The following is a 14,118-nucleotide window of genomic DNA, read 5'->3' as shown; positions in this document are numbered from 1 at the left end:
CTGGTTGAGAGGCTTTTCTCAGAGTCCCATAGGAGTCTGGAATTCATTCCCAACTCTAAAAGAGACCCCGACACAGCTTTGTAGTTACAAGTACTATTTGAGAACACTAACTTTTCTGAGTGCTTATTGTGAATGTATCAGTGTAAAGCTTAATCCAGTGAATAAAACTGACATAGAAGCACCCTTTTTTATTATTAGTAGGTAGAGTTGGAAAAAAAGATATAAATCTATCTTAAATGTAAAATATTTCTATAATTTCTTTAACAGAAGTATCTCAGGTTAGGGGTTACTTAATACCATGATTAACAAGAGTGGGTTGGAGGAGGAACTCTACTTTTCCCTAGCAGCTTTTCAACAGCATCCCAACACCTGAATACAAGAATAAGTGAAAAATGTACTCTAAGCAACTCCATTAAAACATCAGTTACCAGACCCAACGTCAGTGACAGGAGAGGCATGGGTAAAGAACAGAACAGGCTTTATTACATCAGAAAGATCTTACTGTTGCCACTGTACAGGGAAACTCACTGTAATCTCAGTTCAGGTAACATTCAGTAGAGAACAACTCCCAGTATCTTGGGGCAGTAGGTATCAGTGCCACACTGAGTTACGGTATATTCTTGAACAGATTACAGAAGATTCGGATATGCAAAACAGTTTATATTAAAAAAAAGTTTTGGTTCCTAAGACTGTGACTGGGTATTTACTGCTTTGTACATATCTCACCCCATCCATTTCCTTTACAACCCCTCCCCCAGGAGCTAAATTAAAGAGAAATCTTAAAAACATGTTTCTCTGATATTTGCTTTCTAGTAAGGCAGTGAAATTTTCCTTTTAAAATAAAGTACAGGGTATTTTTCAGTGTGAACTTTTCACCAAGAGGACAAGCTGCTTTTATCCAAAGATTTGGAACAGCGTCATCGCTTTTTGCCACAGAAGTGGCCTTTCTAATCTGAGGGATGCAAAATTACGGTGTGACCTCTGTAATCCCCATTTTCTATTTTTTCTTATCAGTCTTACTAGTTTATAGGAGCAGGATATCAGTGGTGTGATTAGAAGCAGCTCTATGTCAGTAATCATCTTACTCTGAGATGCCTTCTAGATGGAGCTGTCAAAAGGTTTGTCTTTTAAGGCCCAGTTGAGCACTGCGAGCAAGCATATGCACAGACCCAAACCAAGTGACTATTCTCCTCTAGGATTGTTATTTCTGTGTGCAAATAGTGGCTTCCCAGGAAAAAATGGAACAGTTCACATTCAGAATGAGTTGTACTATGTGCAATTTATAATGTACTTGAGAACAGGTACAGGACTTTAAGAGCACTGCAAAAGGTACACAAATTTCACAATCCATGTTTCTGGTTTCTTTTTATATCAATTGTGAGTTAGATTTTTTTTTTTCCTTAAGAGCTGAACAGAAGACCATGCTCTCTGTTAACCAGAGGGAACAAAAGTATTATCCATAGCTTCCTAGACCATATAATTTTAAAAAAATAATTATGCAGTGTAGGTGTTTAAGTGCATGCATTAGCTATTAGGATGGAGGAGCATAATTAAAAAAAAAATTTCAAAAATATTTTCTCCTTCTTCAACTCTAAACAAGGCATTGTAAATATTGTGCTGAATGTAATAGGTTACTTTATTCTCTATCATCTGGCTTCTAATAATATTTGGGGGAAAAAAAACCATAAAGCCCAATATGGCTCTAGATAGGAGAGGATTTTGTTTCACAGAAAACTTATGGCTTCAGCAGATTCTTTCCCCACCCACACACCATCATCCTACATGATACCCTCTGCTACTCCTGTGCATCCCTGGATGAAACTGGTGTACAGCCACCACCCACCTGATCCTCAGCCATTCCATGTGCTCCAAACAGGCCTAAGTGGTTTGCAGCTGAGCATAGCACATGTAAGATTACCCTTTCTGTATTATCTGTTTAAAATAGGCTAATTAACACAGTATGTAATTAATTGGTTGGCTAGCATGTTATTGTTTTTTACACTAGGAAAAAGTCCTTCTAGTTTAAGTCTGCTTATCCTTTACTGGAACAGTTTTGATGGGAAGCATAAGCCACCTGTCATTTACAGAGCATCAGGGAGACTATTGGAATTTACAAACCCACAACATGGAATATACCCCAGCCAGCAGCTCATACTGTGTAAGTTCATGGGTTTGATATCCAGACCCCGTGTTTGCATAGCTTTGCCTCTGGAGAGGGGGAGATTATCAACTGTCCTTTCCAATAAATACCTTTACAGAATTACCCACTTGTGATACCCACCAGAAGTGTATGTGCAGTGTTGCTGATTAATCTACTGACCTTGTCACAATGCCAGCAATATGCATTTAAGGGAACCCAGCTGGTTCTTTTAACATAATTTAAGAGTTTGGGTTACTGATTTGGGCCCTTTCTTGAGCTGGCTGGAAGAAAGCTGCTTTTCTGTTCAGTTGCCCTATTGAACAGTTTAAACACTACAACTGCTGTCTTTCAGCTTCCTCAAAAACATTTATAGGATGTGTAATAAGATATTCTAGAATTATTGTAAGTCAGGATTATCTTTAGTGTGAAGCTCTTACAGCACAGAACATTTACCTGTATAAAAACATGGGAGGCAGAAATGATCCCAGTTTGGATTTCTAAAGAAGCAATGCAGAGGGAGATATATTTTACTACTAGAAATACTACTTTAGTTCTTACATTTCAACTCTTCAACTTCTCCATGTTCTAGGGAGCACACAGTAACCCTACAGAATGAGGGAAAACAGGGTTTGAGGATTTTTTTTTAATTGGTATGTTCGTAACACAGAACTATGGCAGTATCATCTTTAAAAATTAAGACATGAATATGAATGATAAAACTAGCCCAGGGTAATTAATCCTTGCAGGAAAATGTTTTCTTGTCTGTGCACAGAATGAAAACAAATGCAGGTGAATTCAGAAACCCCAAAATCAAGTTAGGACTGTAATGTGTGCAAGCAAAAAGGATGATCAAAGGACTGTGAACTAAAGCTTAAGACCTATGAACTCCAAAGTTTTTATTGATGTGACAACATCTCTGTGAGGAAAAATAAAGTTAATGAAATTTACATGATGATAAACTTCCAAGCTTCCACAGAATTTTCATAAACAAAAAACATTCATGAATCAGTGAACCACAGCAATAGTGAGGCCCTACCAGTTTTGCAGACTGATTTAAACTTTGAGTATGAAGGAAGGAGGGCACTTTGATTCAAGTCAGAGGGGCTAGGATGAACTGAGCTGTCAAATTCAACATTCTGCTTACTTTGTAAGCTTAGGGATTTGCATTTAGGTGGGCATTTAAATAGATTGCAGTAGCTTTACATTAAGTCAAACCTTCAGAAGTTGGGCAATAAACAAAGACAGGAAATAGAAAATCTAAATAATGCTGAATTTGTTACAAAATCAAGGGCATACTGAACAAATCTGAGAAGCATTTCTGACCATTTGAATGCCTGCAGATAAAACAGTACTCCAAATTCAAGGCATGATTCTGAGCCTTTTAATGTTACCTGGAAAAATTATCTCCATCAGTTGAGGTTAGGACTTATGTTGTAGACAACAGCTCAGTGGGTCTGCAGTTCCCAGGCTCAAGTTAGATCTGAGGCTAACAGAATCTTCATCAGTGGTGGAGGTAGCAACAGCTGAAGGAACAGGCTGTGGCTTTTCCAGTGGATTTTGAAGTTTTGTTTCTGAAATGCTAAATTCCATCATGGGCTCTTTCATCCCCACCACAGGTGCAAAAAACGAGTAATGCTAATTCCAGCAATCCAGATCCTATTTCATATGCAGAAATTAACCCGAAGGCAAGTAATAAAAATGCATACATCATCCCATTCAATTATTCAGCAGTTTTGCAGACATACCGGAAAAAAACTAGCTTTCAATATAAAAATTGTCTATGAAACAGTCTAACTTGAATTTTTCTCCATGGATCATAATTCCACATGTGCTGCTGGATCTGTAGAAGAGGAGGTAAGAATTAGCACTGCATTTCCAGCTGCCTCAATTGGAAAATTGGTTTGAAAATTAGTATATACCCCAAAGACTTGTTCTTTGCGAGGTTACCAGTGACTGAAGATCGATTCATACCCATTGTTTACAGTGGTGCCTTCATTGAGGGTTAAGATAAGGCCAAGCTCATAAAATTCCAGGAACAGTGAGGGTCTTTAACAGAACCGGAACAAGCATGCAACATAGTTCTCTCTCTGTTCTCAAAGTTTCAGAATCAGGTTAAGTTACAGCAGCCTCGCTCAGCAAGGCCTTTCCATCCCATTAAAACATACAGATTATTTCACAGAGCTGCCACGCAAGCCTTTGTATGGTGCAAGCTCACAGTGAACGAGCAGGCAAACTTAACACCTGTCCAAACAGGGAGGAAAAAAGTCACGTAAGTGGGGAAATAGTCAGAGAGATTACCGTATGTGTGTTGTCCTGGCATCTTAGCTGGTGTTCCCGTTTCTTTTTCTTTTTGGAAAAGACTATGGAGCAGTTTGATTTCCTGATCATAGTCCTGCCATTCGGGAACTATACGCATCGCTGCTTGCAACTTGGGCTCTTTGGTCATGGGGTTATTACACTGCAAACAAAACATACAAACTGTTCAGAGACTTGAATGTGTAAAAAAGGTTTATTTACTGAATAGAGGTATGCTTCCCCCTAGTGGAATTAATCTGTTGCTGGTGAGCAACACATGCCTGCATTTTAGCTAGAGTACAGTGTACAGTCTCCTTCCAAATTCATAATAATGTCACTGCTCCAGGTAAGAGAAATCTGGAAGCTAAAGGAAAAAATCTGAAGTGCTGAAAACATTTAAGTGACAATATGGGATGAGGTGCCTAGATCTGAGATAGGGAAGTGCCTCTAAAATTGGTCACTACATTTCGTGACGTAAGAATGAGGGAGCCATTCTGCACTTACCAGATCAATGGTTTTTGCTCTCTTCTTTGAGGAATCATCACACCATGTTTCACACCACAGCCACTCCTGTGGGAGTGATTTAATTGGCACCTGGTGGATCATGTTGTTAGGCAAATCCTGTTGTGAAGAGTAAGAGTTAGTAGCAGTTTCCACAGGGTGCAGGGTGGGAGGAACAGCCCCCTCAACCAGATAGTATTGAGAAGTTCAACATTTGTAAAGAGTATTTTTTCCCAGTGCAAATAAAAAGTGATGAATCAACCTTTCATTCCAATTCAAAGAAAGTCCTTTGGAAAAAAACCTGCATACTACAACTGTTAGATCTTATTTTGCTGAAAATGAGTTATTTAGCAAAAAGTATAAAAGCAGTAATATGAATCCAGTATCAAACCTGTACTGGACTAGTTTGGAAGACTCTTCTTCATTGATTAAAACCAGTGTTATTTTTCTATGCACCACAGCCTAAGCCTTATTTCCATGTTATTAAGTCCATGCACAGTAAAGCACTCGAAGCTGGATAGCTCAAGAAACAAGCACCCAGTTGTGTTATGTATTTGTCTTGGAGTACACTGGAAAATTTGATAGTCTTAAGCCATCGAAGGGGAAAGTGTTGTTTCTGCCCACGAGTTACACTTGATGCTATCAATGCCTGCCTCATTTGAAGGCAGGGTGTAACAGGACTGCCAGAGGCATCTGGCTGTGATTGAAGTTTGGCCAGGAAAGGAGAGGTCCCAACCTGTCATCATACCCCCAGAAAAGAAAACGAACCAAACGCAATAAAAACACACCTGATCAAGGTTGGACAGACTGTTAGGGTCCTGACTAAGACCCTGATACTGTCCTCTGAGGCGATCTCCAGCTGCTATCTTTCTGAACTTCTTCAGATCCACAACATACAGAGCACTACATGGAGATGATGCAATTAGTAATGACATTTGACTGATGGGTAACCTACTGCAGCCCCAGCAGAGCCCAAGATATAATATGCTAAACAATCTCTTGGTGGCAGTACATCAAATTATCTAAAACAAGGCAGGAAAGCAGTTCTAACAAGGTCATGGCACATACGAAAAAAAATTGTCAACAAATCTATCTTAGCTTTGCTGTCATGCAGTCCCTTCTTCCAACATTTGTTATTAAGAAATGAAGGTGTCTGGTTAGTTAACACTTCAGTTCTTCATCTGTAAAAGTTGTAGCATACTGAAAGTAACTTCAGTGTCCCTAGTGCTTCAAATGGACCATAGGCAATGGAACCTTAAAGAGGCAACAGTAAGCAGAAAGTGGTTCACTGCAGCGTTGGATACCTCAGCTAGTTTTCTGCTAATTCTAAGTAGTAGCAAAAGCTCTCCCCCTCTATTTTGACAAAATGAAATTCTTCAGTACCTGATGTGGTATTTTCTTCCAGCTAAATGACTTGCCCAGTATCCCGATTTCCAGAACCTGTAACCATCCATTTCTCTTCGACTGTCACAGAAGGGAGTATATCCATAAGGAGCACCATCTAGATTGAAATCTCTTAATTCCTTTAGATCTGTGCGCACAATCTGAAGGGAAAGGACATTTTATTTTTATTTGTAGAAGCCTGCCAAAAGTTATTTTGAAATGCTGGTCAGGATTTAATGCAAACTGAGCAAACAGTTAAAGGAAGAATTATCTGTTATACTCTGCAGTCCTTTGCATTATGTATACATACTACAAAAACACAGCACAAAAGGTGCTGTCTCCCCTGCCCTTAGAGTTGGAGCAACTAAAATAGAGCTTAAAATCATCTGATAGGGGTTGGTTTGACAGCTGACATGCCAAATTGCTGCTTAATAAGCAGCAAGAATTCTCACTATACATGAACTCTACTGTGATCCTTTGTATCCTTTCCTTTTGAAAGTTTGGAAACCCTTCAAGGATCAAGGCTTTTTAGTGTCTTTTTGACACAGATGTTGTGGGAGTAATACTACACTAAAAATACCACTGTGGTGGGGGAAAAAAAAAGCATTAATATCTCTTTTATAAACGGAGGAAAAACGGTCTAAAATGAGAACAGTGTAGCTGAGAATTTATCCTAGGTGATACTTAGCATAAGATGTAATGGTTTTAACTGACATGGTATCATATGGTAGATATGCCAAAACGCCAAAGGCATTTTATACTTATGTGTTGATAATCTGTACTTCTCAGTTTCATGTATGTTTTTGAAAGAGTATTTCTGGCAGTTCTCACTTCCCACGTATCCTGTACTTTCAAGCGGTTCAGGCAGTGAGCACATACAAAGCCTCAGAGACACCGCTTGCTTTGCAGCAGGACACAGCTTCGCACACAAGGGATTTGCCTCCTTGATCCTCTGAAAGCCACCCAGATCTGGCCAAGTTAAAAGCAGGGGGGTGGGAGAGCAGGGTGTTTGGTGGCTTAGGAAAAAGCCGTATGTGGTTAAGTGATCTGCAGACTGGGAAAACAGACGGAACTGGAAAAATGGAAGGGTGAAACAAGAATCTATTTGGCAAGCTAGCTGGAATCACAGTGAGTGAACGAGGAACCAGACAGAAGGAAGAGACGGGCCAACAAAACCAATCTTTGTGGGAACAGGCAGAAAGAACAGCACTCACTGAAGCATGCTATAGTTACAGAATCAACGCTGTCATGCCTGCTAAGGACTCAAACTTGCAACCTTTCCAATAATACAGACATTGTATTCGAGCACATACTATTCTTAAAGAAAAAAAGAAAAAGAAAAAAGGAAAAGAGCAAGTAATTCCAACCTCCGCGTTACCTGATCAGCATCCACAAACAGGATTTTATCAACAGCTAATGGGAAGAGCACATCTAGAAAGAGGATCTTGTAACCCCAGATGATACGCTGTTTCTCTGTTTGCTGATGAAGCCAGCGTGGCCATTTATACTGGACAAGCTCATACTGGAAATTATACTTCTTTGCCATGTACGGGATGAACTCCTGCAGAGTGAGGGGGGAAAATAATAGCTTATCTCAGTAATTTTTTTCCTCTGCAGGAAAAAAAAAGTGCATTACAAGAGAGAGACTTCAGCCCTATAAGGCGGCACAGAACATTAGAAAATTAAATACCGCAAAGAATAACTACAGTTTCATTGTTACTTCAAACAAAGACATAACCCCAAACTGAACAATCAGTACAAATTGTAAAGCCAACTATCGTAAGACAACTAAATATTTTGGCATTCTTCCCCACACAGTTACTTATGAGCCATTTTATAGTGATCCACAGATCAGTTTAACAGAATGAATTACTTAAATCATAAAATTTCACAGATGGGAGAATTATTATTTAGGGCTGTACAAAGCAGTGTAAATGGGAATAATAAAATGAGATAAAAGAATTGGGAGAAATTTTTTACTAGAACAACTTGGCCCACTGTCAAATCAGTTGACATTGTCATCTGTGAGGCTTCCTCTGACACTGGGAGGGTACAGGTTTAGCCCAGGGTACAGCACAGCCGCTGGGAGGGAGGGGGGAAGCAGTATTGTTGCACCACCTCAGGAGGTGACTGACAAGAGCAGAGCCACGGCACAGCCCACGGCTGCAGCAATAGGGACACTGCCAATTATCTCCCCTTGAGTTCATGCTGAACAGGCAAGATTCTCTAAGAAATGCTACTTTCTCATATTCAAAGTTGCAGATTCCTGAAAGTTCTGGCATCCGTTTACCTCTGGGTTCTGTTTTGAATCCTGAAGTTAGTTTTATGACGTTTCACATCTAACCGGTAAGTATTTCCAGGTGTACTCATCCAGGCCCTGCAACACTCACTACAGCACACTGCTCGTGTACTCTGGTCAGTCTGAAACATGGTTTTAACGTCTGCTCCACACCTAGTCACAGGCATTGCTTCTATGGTAGTTTTCTTCCTATAATCTTTCAATCCTTATGTATTAGATGTACGTTTGTAGCCCTGAATTTCATCTTAAAATCTACACCTTTATCATGTGAGTGACAAAAAAAAAAAGTTCACCTTCCTTTAGGTATGATTTTCCTAATATGTGCTTTTTTCTTAAATATATACCTTCAGCATGAGTCCACTATCAACGTGTCATTTCTCAAAGATTTCTAGGCAGAACCACCAGCTTATACAAACTTGATGCTTTGTCAAAATAAAAGGTATACAGACAACTAACTAACTGTACATATGTTTACACAATAGTATTATGCACAGGTTGCACGTATGCACAGGTTTCTTCTTTTTTTAAAACATTTTTCCCACCATAGTATAAATTCCTAATTCATTAACAAACCTTGAATGTAGGTGATAAGTAGTTCTTCAGAAACCAAAACTTCAAAGGAGTCTTAGTATGTTTCAGCACAGACAACATCATTATGCTACCAAAAGAAAAATATAAAGCATTTACAGGAACTGCCACCACCCACTAGATATCAGCTGCATAACAGATTACAGATTGCTAGTTTATATTATTAGACTAACTGCAATTATGTGTCAGGTAACTGATCTTCATGCATGAAGAATAAGTGGGTAGCTTCAGCCTATTGCAAATGGCTTAATTTTATCTACAAAATTACTAAATCCCCAAAAGTCTATTTTAACTAGTCTGAGAATATACAACCTGTTGGCTTTCACAGTCCTTTGAGAACAGAAGTTCAGATTCTTTTCCAAAGCAACTATAACTTCTTATAACCAAATACAAATGTATTGTTATTGTAGTGAGAAAATTTAGGACAGCAACATACCATCTATTAAACTCTGTCTGTTCTGAACATATGAATGTTACACAGACAAAAGTTCCTATAATACAGTACATACAAAATCTAGAGGACTTCTGAGCTGCTGAAAAAGCTTGCATCATTTTTTTATTCTGGCAAATTCTAACCTTTTTCCTTGTGGAAAGAGGTACACATTACCATTCGCAACCCCCGGATTATAAATTCTGAACTAACCGTAGGAATCTTTCATATAGGTGTCCTGAAGCCACAGAGAATATGTTTAGTACATCGTCTTTATCCTGCTTCACATCTTCATTCTTTTGTCCTCCAGTGAATCCCCTGAAAGGACAAATGTGTTTATATAAAGGAGAAGATAGTACAGGCCAGCTCTATCAGAAAGAGTGACACAGATTATAAATTGCTACAGGGTTGGTTTAATACAGTACAGCTGTGGGGTTTGGTGTTGTTCCCCCCGCCCCCCCCCCTGCTGGTCAGGGTATCCTCCACAAGGCACAGAGCTGCAGACACAGACATGGAAGACCCAGTAGCTTATATGTGAACACCTATGCCACTGAAAGATCACTGGCTGAGGTGCAGCTCCTGGAAATCAACAATGTTTTCAGGCTCCCAAGTAGCAGTGGGGGTAATGGAGGGTGTGCAGGTACAAAGCAGTAGCCCAGTTCTCTAGAACCAGAGGATCCTATCAAAGACAGCCCTAAATTCAAGCAGTCAGATAGCTATGGAGTATCACAGACCTAACTGTATCATCAAACAATTTTCCAGTTTCAAGAGACTTGCAGGTTATTACTGAATTAGTTTTACCATTTGAGAGATTCCCAAAATCCAGATTCATTCTCACTGGTACCATCACTTAGTAGATCTTCATTCATCATATCTAGTTTTTTCTGAACCTGTCAAGCATAACATTGCTTTAGTGAGTGGAACCACATACTGGACAAACAGCTATGGAGTGTTATTTCATACTGGCTCTGTTTGTATCCATTTGAATTATGTCCAGTGAGCTGATAGGTAACCTAAGCTGTCTGGAGAAACAGCTCAGTAGCAAACTGACATTTTCAGAACAGACTCCAAAGCAATTTTCAGATACCAAAGGCATGTTAGTCTAAATGGTTAAAATGCTTTGCTAAGAGGTGTTTAGTGACCATTCATGATGAAGGATACTGGCAAAGAAAAACCCTCAAAGAAACCAACCACCCCCCAAAAAAAAAACCCAACCCAAACACCTCCACCATGTTCTGTTTCTAAGAGGTATTACTGGCCACTGAGACTCCAAAGCAGATAGACAGACAAAGCAGTGAATCAGGAGAACATCTCAGAATTACTCCAGCACAAGTAAATCCTGTGAGGAAGTGTGAACCAGATGTGTTATAACTATCACTTACCTACTAGTTGTCCTTAAACTTTTTAGCTATGCCATTATCTGATAGGCAACACTAAAAGGCAGTAGATTACTGATTTACCTTTTTTTTTAATTTAAAAAAATGTATTCTCACCTACTTTATATCAGATTGACAGAAAATGTATTGCCAGATGAGTAAAATTCATCTGTAACAGATAAATATTGGTTCAATGAATACACTGAATGTTTATTGCTAGACACACATAGGACGGACAAAACTGATTTTTTTTCTGAAGTCACAGCTGAGTCAGTAAAATGTGACTGTAATTGTTTCTCATGGGCATACAAAAGGGAACAGCAGTTACGTGTCATTCTCGTGTCAAAAAAAACAAAATGCAAGTCTACAGATAATTCTCTCTATTATTGATACTGTGATGTGAACTTTGTGCAAACTGCCTCAAATGCATGCTTGTAGGAAAGGATCATCAGGCTGTTGGTCCAACAGTCTTTTTAAAGAGCAACTCTAGTTTTTAAACTCACCTTCACTTTAATAATTTTGCTCTTGAAGTTGTTGAGAACAACAATAACTTCGCTGGCTTCAGGGGGAGAGTCTGTGCCATCATGGCTGAAAATACAGTAAAATACTGACCTTTACTACAAAGCAGAAATATATTCTTTATCTCTTCTACATATTTTTCTACATGATATTAAGCCTTAACACTGTAAACCAGGTTTGGGACATGCAACAAAGTAACAGATACATGTATTTGAACACACACTCCTGGGTTTTTTACATGAATTAATTCATTTCATCTCACATAACTTATGCTCAGTACAAAACGTAATTTGCTGTTCAGTTCACTACACTTTGGCAAGGGACCTCTTAGATTCACATATTACAATGCTTACCTAGTTCAAAAGTTTCAGAAGAAAAAGATTAAACTATTTTTTATACTGTCCTACCTGTAGATTCTGTAGATATCCTCAGATCTGCCCTTTCTCAGTCTTAGAGTCCATGCGCCAGGATTGGCTTTTAACTGGAAGTAACCCTTTAAAGCAAAAAGAATATTTGTCAGTTTCCAGAAAATGCAAATGTAGAAACCCAAGTTTTTAAGTCATGTATTTTGACCCACAGCTTTATACCTGAAAATAGTTGTTTGTAAACCAGCTGATTAACGTAACTTAAGGCCTTAAAACCCAGAGAAGAGGAGAAAAAACCCAGAAGTTAATTCAAAATCATTGTTTTTCTCATAAGAGACCGGAGTATGAAAGGTCTAGCATTATTTGTTAGATGAGAGTGTCTTCGGGGTGTTCTGATGGGAACAGTGCAAGTTTTTTCCTGTAAAAGTGGTCCCTTCATGGAGGAGTGAGTGAATTTCAAAACACTGGTTGGTAACTACACAGCAGTGCTTTGTAGTTGTTTTGTTGTTGTTTTGCAGGCAGACCTTTTGTTGGTCTGCCTACAAAACAAAATCTAAAAGCATTTTGAAGCTGTACAGACCGGTATTTCATCTACAGCAGGAACCAGTAACAATTTACATGTTACAAGACACCTCTTCCACAGAACTTAAAAAATTACAATATGAAATTCAAATATTGTATACAATATTGTCTTGTTGAAGTTTCAGGTTCCAGATCTGAGTATTTTCTTCTGTGATTTAGTTTATTACACCTACAGAATATTTGTAGTGATGCTTCAGTGTCCCATCCAGTTTTGTACATGTTCCTGGTCTCTTCATACCCCTTTGCAGTACAGACACTGAGCTGTGGAAGAGCATTCTCAGATACAGCACTGTACACTGTGGTACACACACTTCAGTTTAACTAATTAGAAAAAAAGACACCTCCAAGCCATTAAGCTTTACTCCCTAACAGACAGACAGACACACACACACACACACACACACACACACAATGTGAATGTAAAATGAGGGTTATCTTTCTTTCTGCAATAAGAAATATTACATCATTATAGGATATACTTTTGCTAAAAAAAAAAAAAAGGTGCAAAGTAATAGAAAATGAAACATTTTTTTCCTTTATTTTCCCTTGATACATGTAAAGATTAAAAAAAAACCACAAAAGGCAATTTACTCCAGTTTTTCACTAACATTACATATCAAGAAAATATTCCAGTGGCTAACTTCCTTTGCCATAATTTCAGTCCATCACTTCCCTCATTGCCCAGCGTGGACACTGAAAACTGATGGATCCCATATGCACCTGCCTTATAATGACAGTTGCAGGGAACAATCATATGCTTGGATTTCCATCACATTTTCTCAACTAAATTTAAGTAATTGCTATTCTTTCACACTTCCATTATTTTCTGGAATGTCAACTATGCTTGCTGACTCTCTCCGTTTGTTCCATAGATCTCCTGAAGAAACAGGTCCCAAACCAAGACAACCATCCACCTGAGGCTTACAGTACCAGAGTGGATGGTCTAAGGAGTCCCTGTCTAGAACAAACAGAACTGTCTGACCTTCCCTGGAAACAGGTTGCTTCAGAATTTTGGCATTATTTTAAGATATTCCAGAAGACCCTTCTCAACAAGCTGAAGGGAAAGGTGTACATCTTGAAAAAGGTATGAGACAAGTAAGTACACTGTGACGTTTTAGACATCAGCATTAGGAATGATATGGTTCTGATGTATTTGCAAGCAACTGTGGAGTGTAAGTAACACCACATATCCATAACCCACATAGTGGCAAACACTCAATGGTTTATGCAAGTGATTGTAGTGGCCAGTTATTTGTTGCTAATTTCAATCAAATGCTTACCAAGTTGGCCATAACAATGGTATCAACAATGACAGGACTGGTTGAAGTTCCCAATGTAAATTGGAGTCCTCGTGGTGGCTGTCCAGTAGTAATATCATAGCAGTGTCCTTCCAGAAGCAGATACTCCAATTCATATTCTGCAGCTACAACATTATCCACCTGTAAAGAGAAGACACTGCTGAATTCTGCACTAGCTCTACAAGTGCAGATTTTTAGTGATTCAGCTACCCTCTAAAATAGCTATAGTAATTAAATAACACTTTTACCAGAGTAATTTTATTAAACAATTACCTAGAAAGTCTCAAAGAGCTCAGCTCCTTCAAGTGACAAACTTCACACTCATATTGTTAATAGTGTCCC

At 38.7% G+C, this 14,118-nt stretch overlaps 1 protein-coding gene across 3 annotated transcripts in view; it reads right to left on the bottom strand.

Annotated features, from left to right (window-relative positions):
- Window positions 1-461: 461 nt before the first annotated feature.
- Window positions 462-14,118, bottom strand: part of UGGT1 (UDP-glucose glycoprotein glucosyltransferase 1) — a 45,992-nt gene continuing 32,335 nt past the window's right edge. For 2 of the 3 annotated variants that reach the window (XM_026855445.1, XM_026855446.1), the window contains 12 exons: window positions 13,759-13,917; window positions 11,939-12,024; window positions 11,516-11,600; window positions 10,438-10,526; window positions 9,850-9,954; window positions 9,192-9,276; window positions 7,698-7,880; window positions 6,320-6,480; window positions 5,725-5,839; window positions 4,940-5,056; window positions 4,439-4,598; window positions 462-3,980 (listed from right to left, as the gene is read on the bottom strand). In XM_026855445.1, the coding sequence (XP_026711246.1) occupies window positions 3,955-3,980; window positions 4,439-4,598; window positions 4,940-5,056; window positions 5,725-5,839; window positions 6,320-6,480; window positions 7,698-7,880; window positions 9,192-9,276; window positions 9,850-9,954; window positions 10,438-10,526; window positions 11,516-11,600; window positions 11,939-12,024; window positions 13,759-13,917 (1,371 nt within the window). In that variant the 3' untranslated portion in view covers window positions 462-3,954. Of the gene's footprint in view, window positions 3,981-4,438; window positions 4,599-4,939; window positions 5,057-5,724; window positions 6,191-6,319; window positions 6,481-7,697; window positions 7,881-9,191; window positions 9,277-9,849; window positions 9,955-10,437; window positions 10,527-11,515; window positions 11,601-11,938; window positions 12,025-13,758; window positions 13,918-14,118 lie in introns of those variants that run through there. The other variant, XM_026855447.1, reaches the window with a different exon arrangement.

This window comes from Athene cunicularia (assembly GCF_003259725.1).
Source record: "Athene cunicularia isolate RWA chromosome 9 unlocalized genomic scaffold, athCun1 chr9_part2, whole genome shotgun sequence".
NCBI classification, from domain to species: Eukaryota; Metazoa; Chordata; class Aves; order Strigiformes; family Strigidae; genus Athene; species Athene cunicularia.
The sequence above is the reverse complement of the archived record's forward strand: the minus strand, read 5'-3'. Positions and strand labels throughout refer to the sequence as shown.